We start from the raw sequence: 15,846 nt of genomic DNA on the forward strand, positions 1-15,846 counted from the left end.
GTGACAAGACAGGTACCGGCTCGGTCAAGCTAAAAAAATCCATCCATTGGGACCGGCCAAACCGCAGACAGGGAAGTTTCTGGAACAGCCTTCTAGCTTCTATATTTTTTAAGGGAAATATCGTATAGCTTCTAGGTGGTTCCCGCAGCTGGGTCAGTGTGGACCTGCGACTCACGGCAGGAGAGGCGAATCCGACACATGCTAGCCGTTGGATACGTAGCATTGACGATTGATGAACGGTAGATGTCAACGTAATGTGGGAAATCAACGGCTCCAAGCACCTCAAAAGTGTTTTGGCGGGAAGCTAGGAGGGAAGTGGTAAATCCAAATTCAAAACTGCTACACTATAGTAGTAGAGACAATGATTTTTTTAGATGCATGTTTTCGGCGTTCATGTGCATCCAGCGGGAATTGAACCCGCAAATTACCAGCTATGAATTGGGCGCTTTAACCACTCAGCCATGAATGCTTAACATGGATCATCGCACATCCTAAATAGTAACCATTTTTCATATACAAAGACACATCATAAAAAAAATGAAACTGAGAATATTATGACATGACAATTATTTGGATATGAATTTGAAAACACCTCTCTCAATCATAAAATTAAAAGAGAGATTGAGAGGGATTAAGGACCCCAATTCTCGCTATTTGTACAAGTATTGAGTTTGGTGCGTTCATCTACACATATCAAATCACCACGCCAGTAGAAAAGATAAACAAAATAAATTTGTTCGAGAATAAGAAGACCATCTTCACCATGAAAGACGTGCGAATCTCCCACTGATCCAAACAGTCAATTTTTTCCGGTGCTAATATTTTGATTTCATGTTTTTCTCTATGGGGTCTCACTTGTACGCCGGCTCCAATTTTATGGAGGTGTGCTTTCGTTTCAAGTGTGACACTACCCATCATAAATTCAATGCAACCAACATTCTATGCATCTCCTACCGTCCAATCAAAAATCGTGACGCTCAGACGAACATTTAAAATAGAATCACGACCAAATGACAGATAAGATCGATTTTGATCATCACATACCAAATACACCATGTATGATAATTCTCCCGCGTCAGGTAGAAAATGTCAAATCCTGAATTGAATCCCTTTGATAGGCAATCACCCAAAGACATTATGCTCTCTTGATTCTCATAACTCATTTCCAAAGAACTAGGGTCAAATGATGTCAAATCCTCAATTACATCACCTTGATTGGCATATCCTTGAATCCTGCCCACTTTTTTAATCAAATGATATAAAAACATTTCCAAACATTCGGGGTCAACACAACACAAACATGGTGCGGTCAAAATCAAATCCAAACCATGTCATGCCCACACAATATAAATACTCCACATAGCCAATGGATAGATAGACGAGACAAAAGAAAAAATCAACCCGCCCGTGCGCGCTCGGAGGCCGCGCCGCACCGGAGCGTCGGTCGAACACCTAGCAGGCAGCCATGGCCCTCCACCTCCTCACTCCCACCCACCTCCACCACCCCTCCCCGTCCTCCCCCCTCCCGCGCCGCCGCGCCACCGCCACAGCCTCGCTCGCGCACCCACTCCGCCCCCACCCCCGCCTCCGCCTCGCCACCGCGCCCTCCCCGCGCACCGGGCTCCGTCGCGGCATGTCGGCCATCCGTAGCTCGCTCATCGACCCGGACGGCGGCGCGCTGGTGGACCTGGTCGCCCCGCCCGAGCGCCGCGCGGCGCTGCGGGCCGAGGCGGAGGCGCTCCCGCGGGTGCGGCTGGCCGCCGTGGACGTGGAGTGGGCGCACGTGCTCGCCGAGGGCTGGGCGTCCCCGCTGCGCGGCTTCATGCGGGAGCACGAGTACCTCCAGTGCCTCCACTTCAACTCGCTCCGCCTCCCCTCCGGCGGCCTCGCCAACATGTCGCTCCCCATCGTGCTCGCCCTCGACGACGCCGCCAAGGACCGCGTCGGGGCCGCGCCCGACGTCGCGCTCGCCGGGCCCGACGGCCAGCTCCTCGCCGTCCTCCGCAGGTCCGCTCTTGCCTCCTCCTCTCATCTCTACCTCTCAGTTTCTTGCTGTTGTGTGGATTACGTTACGGTTGCCCATTTTTCATCCGTCCCCTAGTTCACGTGCGTTCCATTTTCACGGTTCTTGGCTCGACCGAAAACATTTGCTGCAGCTTTCGTGCAAAAACAACATTGAATACTTGGCAAAAATTCCTTCCAAGTTTATTGGGCTTGCAAATTGACAATTGGAAGAAGGTGTGTACTTTTGTGGCCTTGCAGGCGTCGGTTTTCATATGTATTGACGATTTGAATTATTTCCAATAATTTAGAGAATGTGGGATGCAATGTTGGCTCTACGAATTAAATTTAAGGTCAAAATTTGGCACAAAATACAAAGGGGACTTGTAAACCAGGACGGAGGTAGTACTTGGAGACTTTATCACAAGTTCACGGCCAAAGAATATGGTGCCTCTGTTGTCTTTTTCGTCGCCCGAAAACACTCTTGTCCTTCCATTGTGGGGGAATTTAGCATCTTATCATTGTGGGAAAATTTAGTGAAGCATCTTAGCTTTGCTGTCTGTTCGTTCTAGTCCACATTTTAGCAGGTTTGGGGGACCATGGCACCTAGCACCACTAGCAGCTTAGCAAAAGCTCAATGGATGAGAATGTTTGAACAAAAAGATGCTGCCATCCTTGACAGTGCTGTCCCTTTCATGTCACTCTCATAGTGATTGCATAAGGATTGCCTTCTGATGTATATTTGACCTCGTGTTTAATTAACAACATGAATTTAGCAGCCCCATGTGCCTATGCGACCAGTCATCAATCGCTACAGCATTTCTTTTTGGATGTAACATGATGTGTCTGGCCAATTCTTCTTCTTTTTATCATAATAAAGTGGGAAGGAAATAACTGTTGATTTTAAAGTTAAAGGTATCTATGCGTATTCATTATTAGGTCATTATGGGAACAATGAATTTTTTTGTGTGCTGACTTCAAAAGTAGAAATTGACACATGTGATGTTCTCCTTGTGACATTTCTTTTTGGTCTTTCTCTTGAGTATGAAGGAATCCTATCAGCACCATTAAGTCATCCCATTGAACTGTATTTGAACTATTTTTGTTCCAGACCATCGAAGCATTAATCCTTTCTTTGCAGTAGCTCTGAATTACCGTTGCAGTTATACTTATACAGAAATCAGGTCGAAAATATAATTTGGAGAGATTTACCGTTCACCCACCAGTTTCGATGACTGACTGGTCAATTTTTCTTGAATTCGAATTTTCATCAATTTGTTTGGAATTTCCTACGACTTTTAACCTACCAACATATCCTGTTGTGTACATAAAAAATCGCAGCAAAACACCAAATTTGACAGTTCTGAATTTTGGGTAAAAATCAGTCAGTGGCCTGGGACCTGGTCAGTGGGCACCACTTCTTGAACCCCTGTACAAATGACTTCTATATGGTTTGGTTGAATTAAGCTCGCATAGCTTTACTTCAGGGTAGATTTTGAGTGAAGGTAAATCACTTCCTGCTTTGGGTGTTCTGAAGTGAGGTTATGCCGAAGACATTTCTGTCTGTGACATGCTAGCAACGAATATGCCCAAGCAAATCATCATAACCCTTTTGATTAACTTCAACGCATAAATATTTTGGGCTATCTAACCATCAGACTTTATAATAGATCTGATTGTACAAAAACACATTTATGTGCTGATTCCCTCACATCATATGTGTGTAAGAAGCTTTTTGTTTGGATTTACTTGTGAACCATGAAATAGTAATCATGATGAGGTTTTCATCATGTCAAGATTTCATTTACAAATCCATATCAATGTTACGCTCTGTTTTTTTCTTCCTTCATGATTCACTTTAGAACAGTATCCTTCTTAAGGGGCTTTAGCGGCTATGGTAGTTGCCACCAATCATATATATGATCATATACCATGATGAAACTTCACTAATGTTGTGGCGGCAACTTTCATGACTAATGAAATTTGTTCGTCGTGGTATTACTTTTGCGTCCAGTTCTAACGAGGCCTTTTACTAATATGTACATTATCGTTTTATCAGTGTTGAGATATACCCTCACAATAAAGAAGAAAGGATTGCAAGAACATGGGGGACAACCGCGCCTGGCTTACCTTATGTCGATGAGGCGATAACACCAGCTGGGAACTGGCTGATTGGTGGTGATCTGGAGGTGTTGCAGCCCATCAAATATAACGATGGCCTCGATCATTACAGGCTTTCACCCCAGCAACTTAGGGACGAATTCGACAAGCGTGGGGCTGATGCTGTATTTGCGTTCCAATTGAGAAATCCAGTCCACAATGGGCATGCACTGTTGATGAATGACACTAGAAGGCGTCTCTTGGAAATGGGTTTCAAGAATCCCATTCTACTGCTACACCCCTTGGGTGGTTTTACAAAAGCTGATGATGTCCCGCTGCCTGTTAGAATGGAACAACACAGCAAGGTAATCATTTTATTTACACAGATTATTTTCCAGTTGGGTTAATGCAAAATGCAAACCTTAAATCCTACTGCATGACAGGTCTTAGAAGATGGAGTCCTTGACCCTGAGACCACCATTGTGTCTATATTCCCCTCTCCAATGCATTATGCTGGTCCAACAGAAGTGCAGTGGCATGCGAAGGCAAGAATTAATGCCGGTGCTAATTTCTACATAGTGGGTCGTGATCCAGCTGGCATGGGCCATCCAACAGAGAAGAGAGATCTGTACAACCCAGACCATGGGAAGAAAGTCCTAAGCATGGCCCCCGGTTTGGAGAAACTCAACATATTGCCCTTCAAGGTATTTGATGGATAGATGCGTCCTTTCAGATTTATTAATATTGTCAAAGTTGTCCTGTTTTCCTTTAGTTGGATCAACTTCAATGCTTGTAATTTATTAAAATTGTTTCCACCTTTTAATTCTAATGCCCTTAACATATATCTTCAGTGTTTCATCATCTCTTGGGTGTATCACTCATTTGTATCTCGTGCCACTTCTTGTTAGATTCACATATACATTTTGAATCGCTCCAGGTAGCAGCATACGATACGGTGGCGAAGAAGATGGCTTTCTTTGAACCTTCACGCAGTCAAGATTTTCTGTTCATCTCAGGAACCAAGGTAAGCGTTTCATTTATTTTCAGGGGAGAAATGGTCGCTCTATGGTACCAAACTGGAGACACTTTACCTGCTGCTAACAACTAACCTACAAATCAATCAGATGCGGACTTTCGCCAAAACCGGAGAGAACCCTCCTGATGGTTTCATGTGCCCTGGTGGGTGGAAGGTTCTTGTTGACTACTACAATAGCTTGCAAACTGAAGGAGCTGCTGCTGCTCCTGCTCCTGCTACTGTATGAGACAAGCTGCTGCTGCATGGCTTTGAGATCATTGATTCGCCGGTGAGGAATGGTGAATGCAGGGGATTGTCAAACCGTTCGTTTTTTTGCCCTTTCTTTTAAGTTTTTTTGTAGGTCGCTAGTTTATTGATGCCATCAGATCTTCCAACTGTTCAATTTTTTTCTTTCAAAATAGAAAGAAAGATTTTGAAGCTTGGCACTGAGACTCAAAATGTTGACAGATTGAGCTGTAACCGCACTGCAAATTCTGTTATTATCCTGTGATGACTCTGACAGTCCGACTAGCCAATAAAGAAGTTCATTGCAATTGTGGGAGCTCATCCAAGATCAGACAGCAATTAATCTCCATATTATGACACAACGGAGAGGCAGAGTTGGCATTGCGGTGGATTATTAGATGATGACAGTCCAACTTATCAGTTTAGTTTTTGTACTATATTCGACAAAGCCTCCCGATTCAGGATTTAAACAAAAAAATTACTTATAATTATCAAAGAATCTGCAAATAAGCTGAGTCTTTGGTAAGTGATGATGGCATTAGACCATTATCGGAAAGTGTGTTGGAGTGTAACGAAGGACATGTTGGGTCGGCATCCACACCTTGTCACACTTTTTCTATCAAAGTGCGGAAAAGGGTTTGGTTGTATCCACGGTCATAGCATGCCACACTTTCTTAGTCGCATACGCCGCTTGTCATAGACACCGTTGCTAACCAACTTTTGCCACGACCAATTTGGCCACCACAAAACTTGTGGCATAAAAAGCGTGGCAAAATGCGTAGGGCAACCAAACATGTCCGGCATTGGCGCTTGTTCAATTGTCGGACATGTTGGGTTGTGGCACTGGCCCTTGTTCAATTGTTGGACATGTTGGATTGTGCCGGCAAAATTATCTTGCAATTTACTCCCTTTGTAAATTAATATATGACGTTTTAGAGACTTGAAGGGCACAGAGGGAGTCCTTTTGAAGCCTCTACACAAGAAAAAGGGAGAAAATGGACCGTCAACCCGACAGCCGGTCCCGGAGACAAAATAATATGAAGACTTGAAATTACAAAAAAGATGAGAAATTTGAATTTGAAACCTAGACCCGGGCAATCTGTACAAAATCCAGCTCTCTAAACTAAAAAATATAATGCACAAAAGATTTTAGGGTATTTTTTTTTACAAATTTGACTGAAGGAGAAGGGAAATTCTCAACCCTACAGTACACCCTGGCGAGGCCGGAGAGGGACAGCGAGAAAAGAGTAGGGAGAAAGAATATACCTTTGCCATCTCCCCGGATCCCTTCCGTGCTCTGCTGCCACCCCCAAATCTCCTCTCCTCCCCACTCCCGAATCAAATCCCCCATCACCTCCGCCACCACCCCACCCCACCTACCCCCAACCCCACCGCCGCCGGGAGACGCGACCGGAGCGGAGCGGAGCGATGGCCGGCACGGGGTCCTCGTCGGGCGGGTCGGGCGGCGCCGGGGGGAGGGAGGGCGACTGGGACTGCGGCGGCTGCGGCAACCGCAACTACGCCTTCCGCTCCCTCTGCAACCGCTGCAAGCAGCCGCGACTCCTCGTCGACCCCAACACGCCGCGCGACTCCAAGTGGCTCCCCCGCGCCGGCGACTGGATCTGCAACGGTACGGCCCCCGAACCCCACACCCACGCCTCCCCTAACCTCTCTAGGTAGAATCATAATCTTCCCTTCCTTCGTCGCTGCTCTAATGATAATGGACTAGAGGAGGCTGAGGGCCCTGATTTGGCTGGCATCCCTGGTTTTTGCTCTTCCCCATCTAGGCTCATGTAGAGCTGAAATCAAGCGGAAAGGGAAACCAATCAGGCTGGTAGAGCTAGCCTGGAGGTGGCCTGGGCTCTCGTTGTGTTGTACCATGAGTTAGCTAGGATGTGGAAGTGAGATAGATGGTTGCCGGTGGCGGCGGTGCCTCTCGGGGTGCCCTGGTTAATTTAAGCTTGTGATCTCCCTCAGCACATCGCGTCGGAGGCTTAAGGGGCATATCATTTATGCTTTATTTGATTATCTTGTTTATGTGTATATTTCGGCTTGCTACTGAGGTTTGGGTAACAAGTTGGTGCTGAATAGTGAACATGTGTCATTGATGCAACTTTTGTTTTTGTGGCTCAAGTATAGAGCACACAGTTGTCATGAAGCGAGTTTGGAAAGTCTGTACAAAGTAATTGCTTACCTTTCGTGTTGGAACTCTTGATTACTGGTCCTATTTATTTTATTCATTGAAATATGTATGTTTGTAGATGATATTAGACAAGTACCAGCAGCTTTACTGAGTAAATGACTAGTGTGTGTGTGCTTATTTCTTTTTTTGGGTGTTGTGCGGGATGGCTGGTTGCCTCGGTGTGCGTGTACTTCGGATGTGCGTTGTCGTGCTGCCTGGTGTGGTGGTCGTGGTGGTGGTGGTTGGTTTATGCGGCAAATGGATGAATGAATAGGTTGCAGTAACAATAATTATGCATCCAGAAAGAACTGCAAGAAGTGCAACCTGCCCAAGGAGGAAGCAGCGATGCCGCAGTTATCAATGGGAGGAATGATGCCAGCCTATGCAGATTATATGGCCAGGGTACAGGAGATTGCCAATGCTGGGTATAAGATGAACTTTGGCAATCCAGCTATGCAGCAGCAGCTACTTGCAAACGCAAACTGGCCTTATGGGATGGCTGGTAGATATGGTATGCAATCGTCTGCTTGGCCTTTCGCCGGCAACAGCACTAATCAGTTTCAAGGTGTTCCAAAGGACTGGCGCAGTGGTGACTGGCTCTGCAGCTGTGGATTCCATAACTACTCATCTCGTGCTCAGGTGATCACATGTTAATATACTTGTCTGTCATATCTTAATTCTCGATCATGATGGTTGTTGGTAAATATTGTCCTGCCTTCTGAATTGTAATAAGAATGGGCTTTTATGTATTATGCTGATTGTGGCTAACTCTAGTTTAGCCCTGATACTGCCACCTCTCAGATCATCATTAGAGCCTTTAATATGTGCAATCTTGTTGCTTTTCTTATCATCTAAGTTCCTTCACCTACTTCTGCATTTATTCTTAAAATTGTTCTTTGTTCACTTGCATATTACGCAGATAACTTTCCATCCCCGTTGTTTATTGTCAATTTAGGCTCGTTTGGCATTGCAATGGATTATGATAATCTAGCTTTTCCAACTTGTTTTTTCGTATTTTACTGTTTGGTTAGCCAACTTTTTTCTGCTTCGTGGCTAGTTTTTCTGCAGTAGATTATAAAATAAGTTAAGCAACAACATAGTGTAGCAACTTCACACTGAACCTTAGACATGAACTCTAGTTTTGGTTTCTCTGCAGTATGCCTTTTCTACATTGAGTGTACAATGTGATTGACCTGATTCCTTGTTATTTTATCTTTTACAGTGCAAAGAGTGTAATGCACCTGTCCCATCAGGCATGGCCTCTACAACCATGAAATCCACAGGAGCAGATAGTTCTTCAAGTAAGACATCTCTGTTCTAATGTCCTACATTTTTTAAACTTGTACTCTTAACTGATGAAAAAAATAACCCCCCCCCCCCCCCCCCCCTTGAATTCCAGTGATTAGGGAACTATCTGATATACTTGCCTTTTCAAAAGGTTGTGTTATTCTTTGCCACTAGAAATAGGTTAATTAGTCTAGTAGTACATGCACATTCAAAAGTACTATTTTTCACATGTGATACATCTATCATCTGCCGATTAATGGGTAACTGTAGGCAGATGTTTCTTTGTACAACTTCTCCGTGATCAACACAAGTCGGCAATACTCTCGAAAAAGAAGTTGATAATAGCCATATTCTGGTTTTTTGTTACTGTTTTCTGGATCTGTTGGCTTGGCTGCCATAGTGATTTATCGAACCTAGTTCTATCGTTTATTTGCTTAACCACATTATGCATTCTTTCTTGTGTTCCATGTAGTATTACAGTGGCCTTATTGTTACATCTTGTGATTGACAACATGAAGTCCGATAGTTAGCCTGAAATCTCTTGTTGTAGCATCAATGATTTACGTAACTTAGTTTTTATCATTTATTTTTACTTAACCACATTACACATTCTTTCTTGTGCTTCATGTAGTATCACAGTGACAACTCTCATTACATTTTGCAACTGGGATCAACATGTACTCTAATAGTTATACTGAAAAATCTTCTTGTTTCAGCATTAGGTAATAAGCGTTTGGCATCAGAGGAGCTTGCCAATGACTGGGATAATAAAAGGCTAAATCCTGGAAATGCTAATTATCCACTTTCAGTATGTACTTGTGGGCCTTTTTACTTGTCATTGATTGTTTACCTGATTATCACATGGCATTGATTCATTTCCAATTTGATTAAAGGCAGCAGGCTCAGATAATTTATTTATGGGTCAAGGTGCTGGAAACAATAATGGCCAGACAACTTATTCTGCATATGACAATGGAAACTCAATGGCATCTGGACAAATTCCAGGGATGTCTGGTGTAGTTGGTAAAGGGTAATACTTCTCATAAATTATAGATGCTCATATTACAAATTAAACTCATGTAGTAGGCCACTATACTTGTCTTAGAATGCTATCCTAATGGGTGTAACAACCTATAGGGAGATGACAAATGGAGAGCAGTTCAAATATGACCCCCTATATAATTAAAATAGCGAATTATATAATTTTGAATAGGGTTTTCAGGTTTGAAGATATGAATATCTTTTTTATAGGAACTGAAAAAATAGATTATGAATCTGTGTCTGTTAATGATTAAATTTACATGTGTGAGGTGGAAGGAAATTATACATGAATAGACCTAGTCAAATTTTTTGAGAATTAGTGGGTGTTAAATAGATAGCATGTGCATGTGTTTAAATATAAATTTGGGAGTGGTTGGCAAAATTATGTCCCTTTATGTCTTCTTGTTTTCTGATTATTTGCATGGTCGTTTTATGTTGGTAGCATAATACTCCCTCTGTCCCAAAATAAGTGTCTCAACTTTGTACTAACTCTAATACAAAGTTGTATTAAGTTTGAGACACTTATTTTAGGATGGAGGGAGTACAACTTAACAAATGGGTACTGGAGACACTAGTCGTTTTGGACTAACTCTTTAGTTGAACTATATGGAATCCCAGTGTCACAATCTTGATTGACCATTGGCAAATGAATGTATCCCTAAAAGTACTGCCTTTTGCAAGTTTTTATTATTAATTTTGTACTTGACATGAATAAGCTAGCTGAGTACATATGTTCTTGCACTTTATCAGAGCAAAATGGCGTGAAGGAGACTGGTTGTGCACCAACTGCAGCAATCATAATTACGCATCTCGTGCATTTTGTAACAGGTACTGTGTCCTGGCCTCTTTTGTTCAAATTTGTGGCCTAGGCCATTTTTGAATTGTTTTTGTGAAATTGCCCTTAGGTTCTTTTCCCCTTTATAGAATGCATTTGCCAAGTGGTGGGGTAGATAGGGACTGTTTAGGATCTGTTTGAGTTTATCCTGGACTCAAGATGGAGGGTGGTGCCTTGCTGCCAGCCACGCTTCCAAGAGCAGGACTTGGAGAAGGGGGAGTGGACATAGATTGGTTTATTCTTTGATTAACTGATAATGGATACATGGTAGCTAATATTATTTAAATAAAATCTGTTCTGATAATTCCTTGAAGTAGAGCAAAATTTACGAGGCCAACATAATGGCAAAAATATCACAAAACCATGCGTTGAGCTTCATCTCACATAACTATGTTTAGAGAGTCACATCTTGTCTTGTATGAAAAAAAGATCACTTGGCGTGCACCCCTCCTGTCATTGTCTATCTTGGTGGGATAATTGAAACAGCATAGTCGCACATCCTCCATGCCAGCAGCATAGGTGTTCGTCTGTGGGTCAAGTTAGATCCAATAACCTTAGCCATGTCAAATCTGATTCATATTTAACTCAAGCGAAATCTGTGCCATGTGTACGGGTAGAAAGAAATTTGCGAGGACTTCGATCAAATTTAGGTTTATGTTTTCCACGTAATAATGTTTCAGCATCAATCCTGTCTTCTTCATTTTAACCGTTCTCAGTGCCTACCGTCTCCTGTTTTATGGAATTTGGTTTTGACCGGGGAATATATCTCTTGTGTTGCAGATGCAAAACTGCGAAAGAGTCTTCGGTTCATCCGGGTGCGCTATAATAATAGCTTTGCTTGTACTTCTGCGACTAAGTTATTGAAGCGGGCGTGGAGTCTCCTGGTTCTGCTGCGGCTGATTGGTCGCTGCCGTCGCCAGGATTGTTGTTATGTTTGTGGTTTGGCCCTGCAGTGCTTATGCTGCTGTTAAAATTGTTCTGTCTGAGTCTAATATTGTTTGTGGGAGTTTGCATTTGTTTCCGCCGAGCACTAGAATAAAATGTTTCCTGTATGTCGAAGTGTACCATCTGTTTTTTGTTTTTGTGTGTGCGTGTGCAACGATTTGATTGGTTCCTTCAGTACCTCAGACAGCCATGATGTAATGTAATGCTGGATCTATTTCAAGTGGCAATGCTGGATTTTATTGTTTTCTGAATCGCTTCACCTTGTAAAGATCTGTAATCCTGTTTCGCAGCTTTGTAACATTGATATCGTCATCATTTTAGAAAATTACTCCCTCCGTCCTGAAATGTAGGCATTTTTTGGTACTATGATAGTGTTTAAAAATGTCTTACATTTTGGGATGGAGTACTTCCTCTGTCCCAAAATATAAGAACGTTTTTCACACTACACTAGTGTCAAAAACATTCTTATATTATGGGACGGAGGGAGTATTAAACATGTGACTGGTTTCAGACATGTTCTAGAACATAAAGGCTAACATGCCATATCACAGCAGTAAGTAAATATTCAAACCATCACAGGGAATCTTTTTTAGATACTTGAATTTTGAATGTAGAACTAAAGTGTTCACAAGCAGTCTTATATCACAGAAGAATGAATTCATCATGTCTGTAAGGTAGGATGCTTTGAAAGTAGTTTTTTTTAAAAGGATGCTTTGAAAGTAAATTGCAATTTGGTTTCAGAAAGTATGGATGGAATTTCTGTACTGAATTCGATGTTTTTTTGCTGGTGCCCAATGTGTGCACGGTGCTTTCAGGAAGTTTATACCCTGCTTTGGAACTACTGAATGAGAAAAATATCAGAGCATGATAAAATTTAATGGGGATGTTATCAGAATCCCACCACAAATGCTCTTCAGCTTTATTCCAAGTTCCAACAAACAGAGCTCTGTTCTCTTCTCCCAAATGTACATCACTTGCGCAACAGTTTGAGCTAAACTTGTACAGGAATCCGTTTGTTATTGCGGTATAGTGAGCGACAGTGCGCCTGTGGGCAGATCTTCCCTTGTTTGTACATTCATCTACACTCTACAACAGGATGTCCCAAAGAATAATGGTATCTACACCTAGCAAATCAGATAATGTTATTGATGCAGTGATTCTATAGCTTTGGGATCTCTCGACGACTCGAATTCGAGATAGGCTTGCGCCAACATTTCACCGAGCCGGAGTTGAGCTTCCGTGGAGAGGTGCAGTTGATCATCGCTGAGCGGCAGGCCCATGGCATCGACGAGAATCACGTTGGGAAGATTGATACTTCTCTGAGCATCCCTTACGATGTCGGTGTAATTCCCCTCCCCTGATGCAAGACCAACCTGGAAAGAAAAAAGAGCCATTATAGGGAATTCTTATTTCTTGCACTATATGGATTGGCAAAGAAGAGTGCACTGACATATTTTTGCAAAATGTTTTTAAATGGATTGTGGAGTGTAGAGAATCCAGATCATGTATGTACAAGCCTGGAGAAACTATACCAGTACAACTGATAAACTTTTCAAGCTCATAATTCCGTACAAATGCAGAGACAATTATTATGCCTTGTGGAAACAAATGCTAGTCTTGTCCATGAAAAATGAGATTTACAAGAAGTGTGCCACACTTCTATATGATTGTACCCTCTAGTTCTGCTATGTTTTGGTGACGCATAGTGAAAAAGAGAGCATTGATCTCGATTCTAGATGCGACCGGCGCTCAACACTAACAAATAACACCAGGGTCACAGATTCTAGACAGGCAATGGAGTGACCACAAAACCACCACCTGGTTAGATGTTTGTAGGGCCATAATATAACTGGCGTATCATATATATTATTATCAGAAACATATTGAGCTGGTCAGCAGTCATGTAATCTGATCAGAAACACCATACAGATAATCACATGGAGTCAAAGGCAAGAAAAACGATGGCAATATAAAAGGCAGGTTGGCACTAGGTGGTATGCTGTTGCTTTGGGGAAGGCATATCCAAAAATAGTTTGGCAAGATAGATTGCAGCACAATGCTTCAAGTTATGGGCAATGTAGAAGCATCTGATTTTTCTTTTCTTCCGTGAGTGCTTAGCACTAATTTGGTCGTGTTTGGCACTATGTTATAGTGCCATTTTAAATGCAACAAGCTGGCAACTTTAGGTAGGACCGCAGGATATATTGTTTGTGGAAGGTCTGGTAGCTTAAAGGCTGTTGTCATCCCAATTCTGATGGAGCATTGGCCAGTCTACCTGGGAGGCTCATTACTGAGATGAGGCAGAGTAGGTCACAAGTCACGTGTCTCGCAGCGGTCCAAAATCCTAGCACAACTTCGAATCGTTGGATTGGACACAGCATGACCGATATCAAACTCCACGGGTCAACCTAACTGACTGCAGGGGATCAATAACTCAGCATTTCATTTCCTTATCATGGTTACACTGTCACGATATTGAGTTTGAGTGGTTGAACCATTCCATGTGGAACTCCAGAAGATCATTTAATCATTTGTAATAGAGATTTGGTGATGTTATGTTTCCGCTCATGTATCTGTCTTTAGTTAATATATGAATCATTCCATTGATGCCCATGTGGAACTCGAGAAGCTTTCATCTAATGAATTGTAATAGATTTTTGGTGATGCTTCAACTCATGTCTCTGTCTTTTTAATAATAACAATCCACTACTAATCCACGAGTTGATTTATTAATAAACATGTGAGACATGAGGTACTGCTAACTTAGTTTTATGCCCCATATCATAGTGATTGGTATGCCTCTGTACTTGATTTCCATACGACTAGACAGAATCTACGCAGGACAGTGGTAAAATAATGACAGTGAATGAGTTGGATGTTGCGCACAATAATTCCTAGGGAAATCGCGGTGCTTTTGTCGGGTTTGGGTCATCTATATAGTACTAGTAGTAACATAACCTCAAAGGTTAATTCTTCCAGCCGGTGTAAGCTCTGCAAGTGATTTTCCAAGCCAGAGTTGACATGAATGTGCAATAAAACAGTGTAGCAAGAGCATCATCTTATAGTGCTTGACAAGATTAACATTTCTCATACCAAAATGTCGATTTTGCAGTGGCGTGTTGGTGAAAAAGGAGCCAACTTTTTAATGCGTGAGCTGAATTTCAGCTAACGCCAGCACATGGAGAGTGTTTGCGTGCGCTGACCTGGATGACGAGCAGATTGGGCGAGCCGAGATCTTCCCTGAGATCGGCGACGAGGCGCTCCATCTTGCCTCCGTAGGCCCGGGCGTCGTCGACCTCGATGGTGTCGCTCTCGCCCTGGAACCACAGCACGGCGCCGAGCGCCCCGCCACCGCCCGCCACGGCCGCGCGCGCCCTGGCGACGGCGGCCTCGTAGAGCGGCTGGCCCCGCGCCCACATCCAGATCCTGGTGCCTCCGACCGCGCAGGGGACGAGGCCGAGCACCAGCCGGTCCTCCTCGCCGCCGGGGTCGGAGACGGTGGAGGGCGCCGGGAGGGAGGACGGAGAGGAGGAGGAGGAGGAGGAGGAGAGGAGGATGCGGTGCGCGAAGGGCATGGCGGGGCCGAGGCCGCAGGTCTTGTGGGTGTCGATGTCGGCGTGGAGCGGCGGGGAGGCGGTGACCCAGCGGCGGTCGGCGGCTAGGCGGAGGAGGCGGGGGTGGGGGAGGTAGGGGGCGGGGAGGGGGGAGGTGGGCGCGCCCCGGCCGGCCATGTTGGACTGGCCAGCCAGGAGGAAGAGCAGCTTGGGGCGGTGCGCGTAGGGCGAGGTGGGGGCGCGGGTGGAGGAAGAGGAGGAGGAGGGGAAGAGGCGGGGCGGCGGGGCGAGGAGGAGCAGGCAGGAGAGCGCCGCCGCCGCCGCCAGCACGCCCAGCAGCGGCCGCCGCGCCGGCGGCTTCATTATTGTATTGTTTATTGGGAGGGGATTGCCGGGCGAGCGAGGCGGACGGGTTGGGCGGGTTTTGGTTGGAGCCGAGCACATGCACGCGCGGGCGGGCGGTGGTTGGTTGGTTGACTCGGACGTTCCCTTAATACGTGTCTCATTCATATTATAAAGAACAAAGTACAGATCACGTAAAAACCGACATGACAATACTGAAAAGATAGTAGAACATCTCTGAGCTTGACACCAACGCTCGTCAACTGCTTCCGGCATCACCACAGCAGCCATCGAAAAA

The 15,846-nt window shown here is 44.2% G+C and overlaps 3 protein-coding genes across 3 annotated transcripts; 2 read left to right on the plus strand and 1 right to left on the minus strand.

Annotated features, from left to right (window-relative positions):
• The first annotated feature begins 1,386 nt into the window (after positions 1–1,386).
• On the plus strand, positions 1,387–5,674 carry LOC125535166 (ATP sulfurylase 2). The gene is made up of 5 exons (XM_048698212.2): positions 1,387–2,007; positions 4,061–4,466; positions 4,545–4,805; positions 5,039–5,125; positions 5,226–5,674. Exons 1-5 carry the CDS (start codon positions 1,466–1,468, stop codon positions 5,361–5,363), a joined length of 1,434 nt encoding a protein of 477 aa, XP_048554169.1. The 5' UTR covers positions 1,387–1,465; the 3' UTR covers positions 5,364–5,674.
• A 928-nt stretch (positions 5,675–6,602) lies between these two features.
• On the plus strand, positions 6,603–11,903 carry LOC125535168 (zinc finger (Ran-binding) family protein). The gene is made up of 7 exons (XM_087542781.1): positions 6,603–6,992; positions 7,819–8,183; positions 8,767–8,845; positions 9,548–9,639; positions 9,725–9,861; positions 10,623–10,700; positions 11,488–11,903. Exons 1-7 carry the CDS (start codon positions 6,791–6,793, stop codon positions 11,531–11,533), a joined length of 999 nt encoding a protein of 332 aa, XP_087398907.1. The 5' UTR covers positions 6,603–6,790; the 3' UTR covers positions 11,534–11,903.
• Positions 11,904–12,544: 641 nt separating this feature from the next.
• Positions 12,545–15,626, minus strand: LOC125535167 (putative carbohydrate esterase At4g34215). Its single transcript, XM_048698214.2, has 2 exons — positions 14,856–15,626; positions 12,545–13,025 (listed from the first exon to the last, which is right to left on the minus strand). Exons 1-2 carry the CDS (start codon positions 15,567–15,569, stop codon positions 12,795–12,797), a joined length of 945 nt encoding a protein of 314 aa, XP_048554171.1. The 5' UTR covers positions 15,570–15,626; the 3' UTR covers positions 12,545–12,794.
• Between the last annotated feature and the right edge of the window lie 220 nt (positions 15,627–15,846).

This window comes from Triticum urartu, chromosome 2A (genome assembly GCF_056163025.1).
Source record: "Triticum urartu cultivar PI428250 chromosome 2A, HENAU_Tu73, whole genome shotgun sequence".
Taxonomy (NCBI): domain Eukaryota; kingdom Viridiplantae; phylum Streptophyta; class Magnoliopsida; order Poales; family Poaceae; genus Triticum; species Triticum urartu.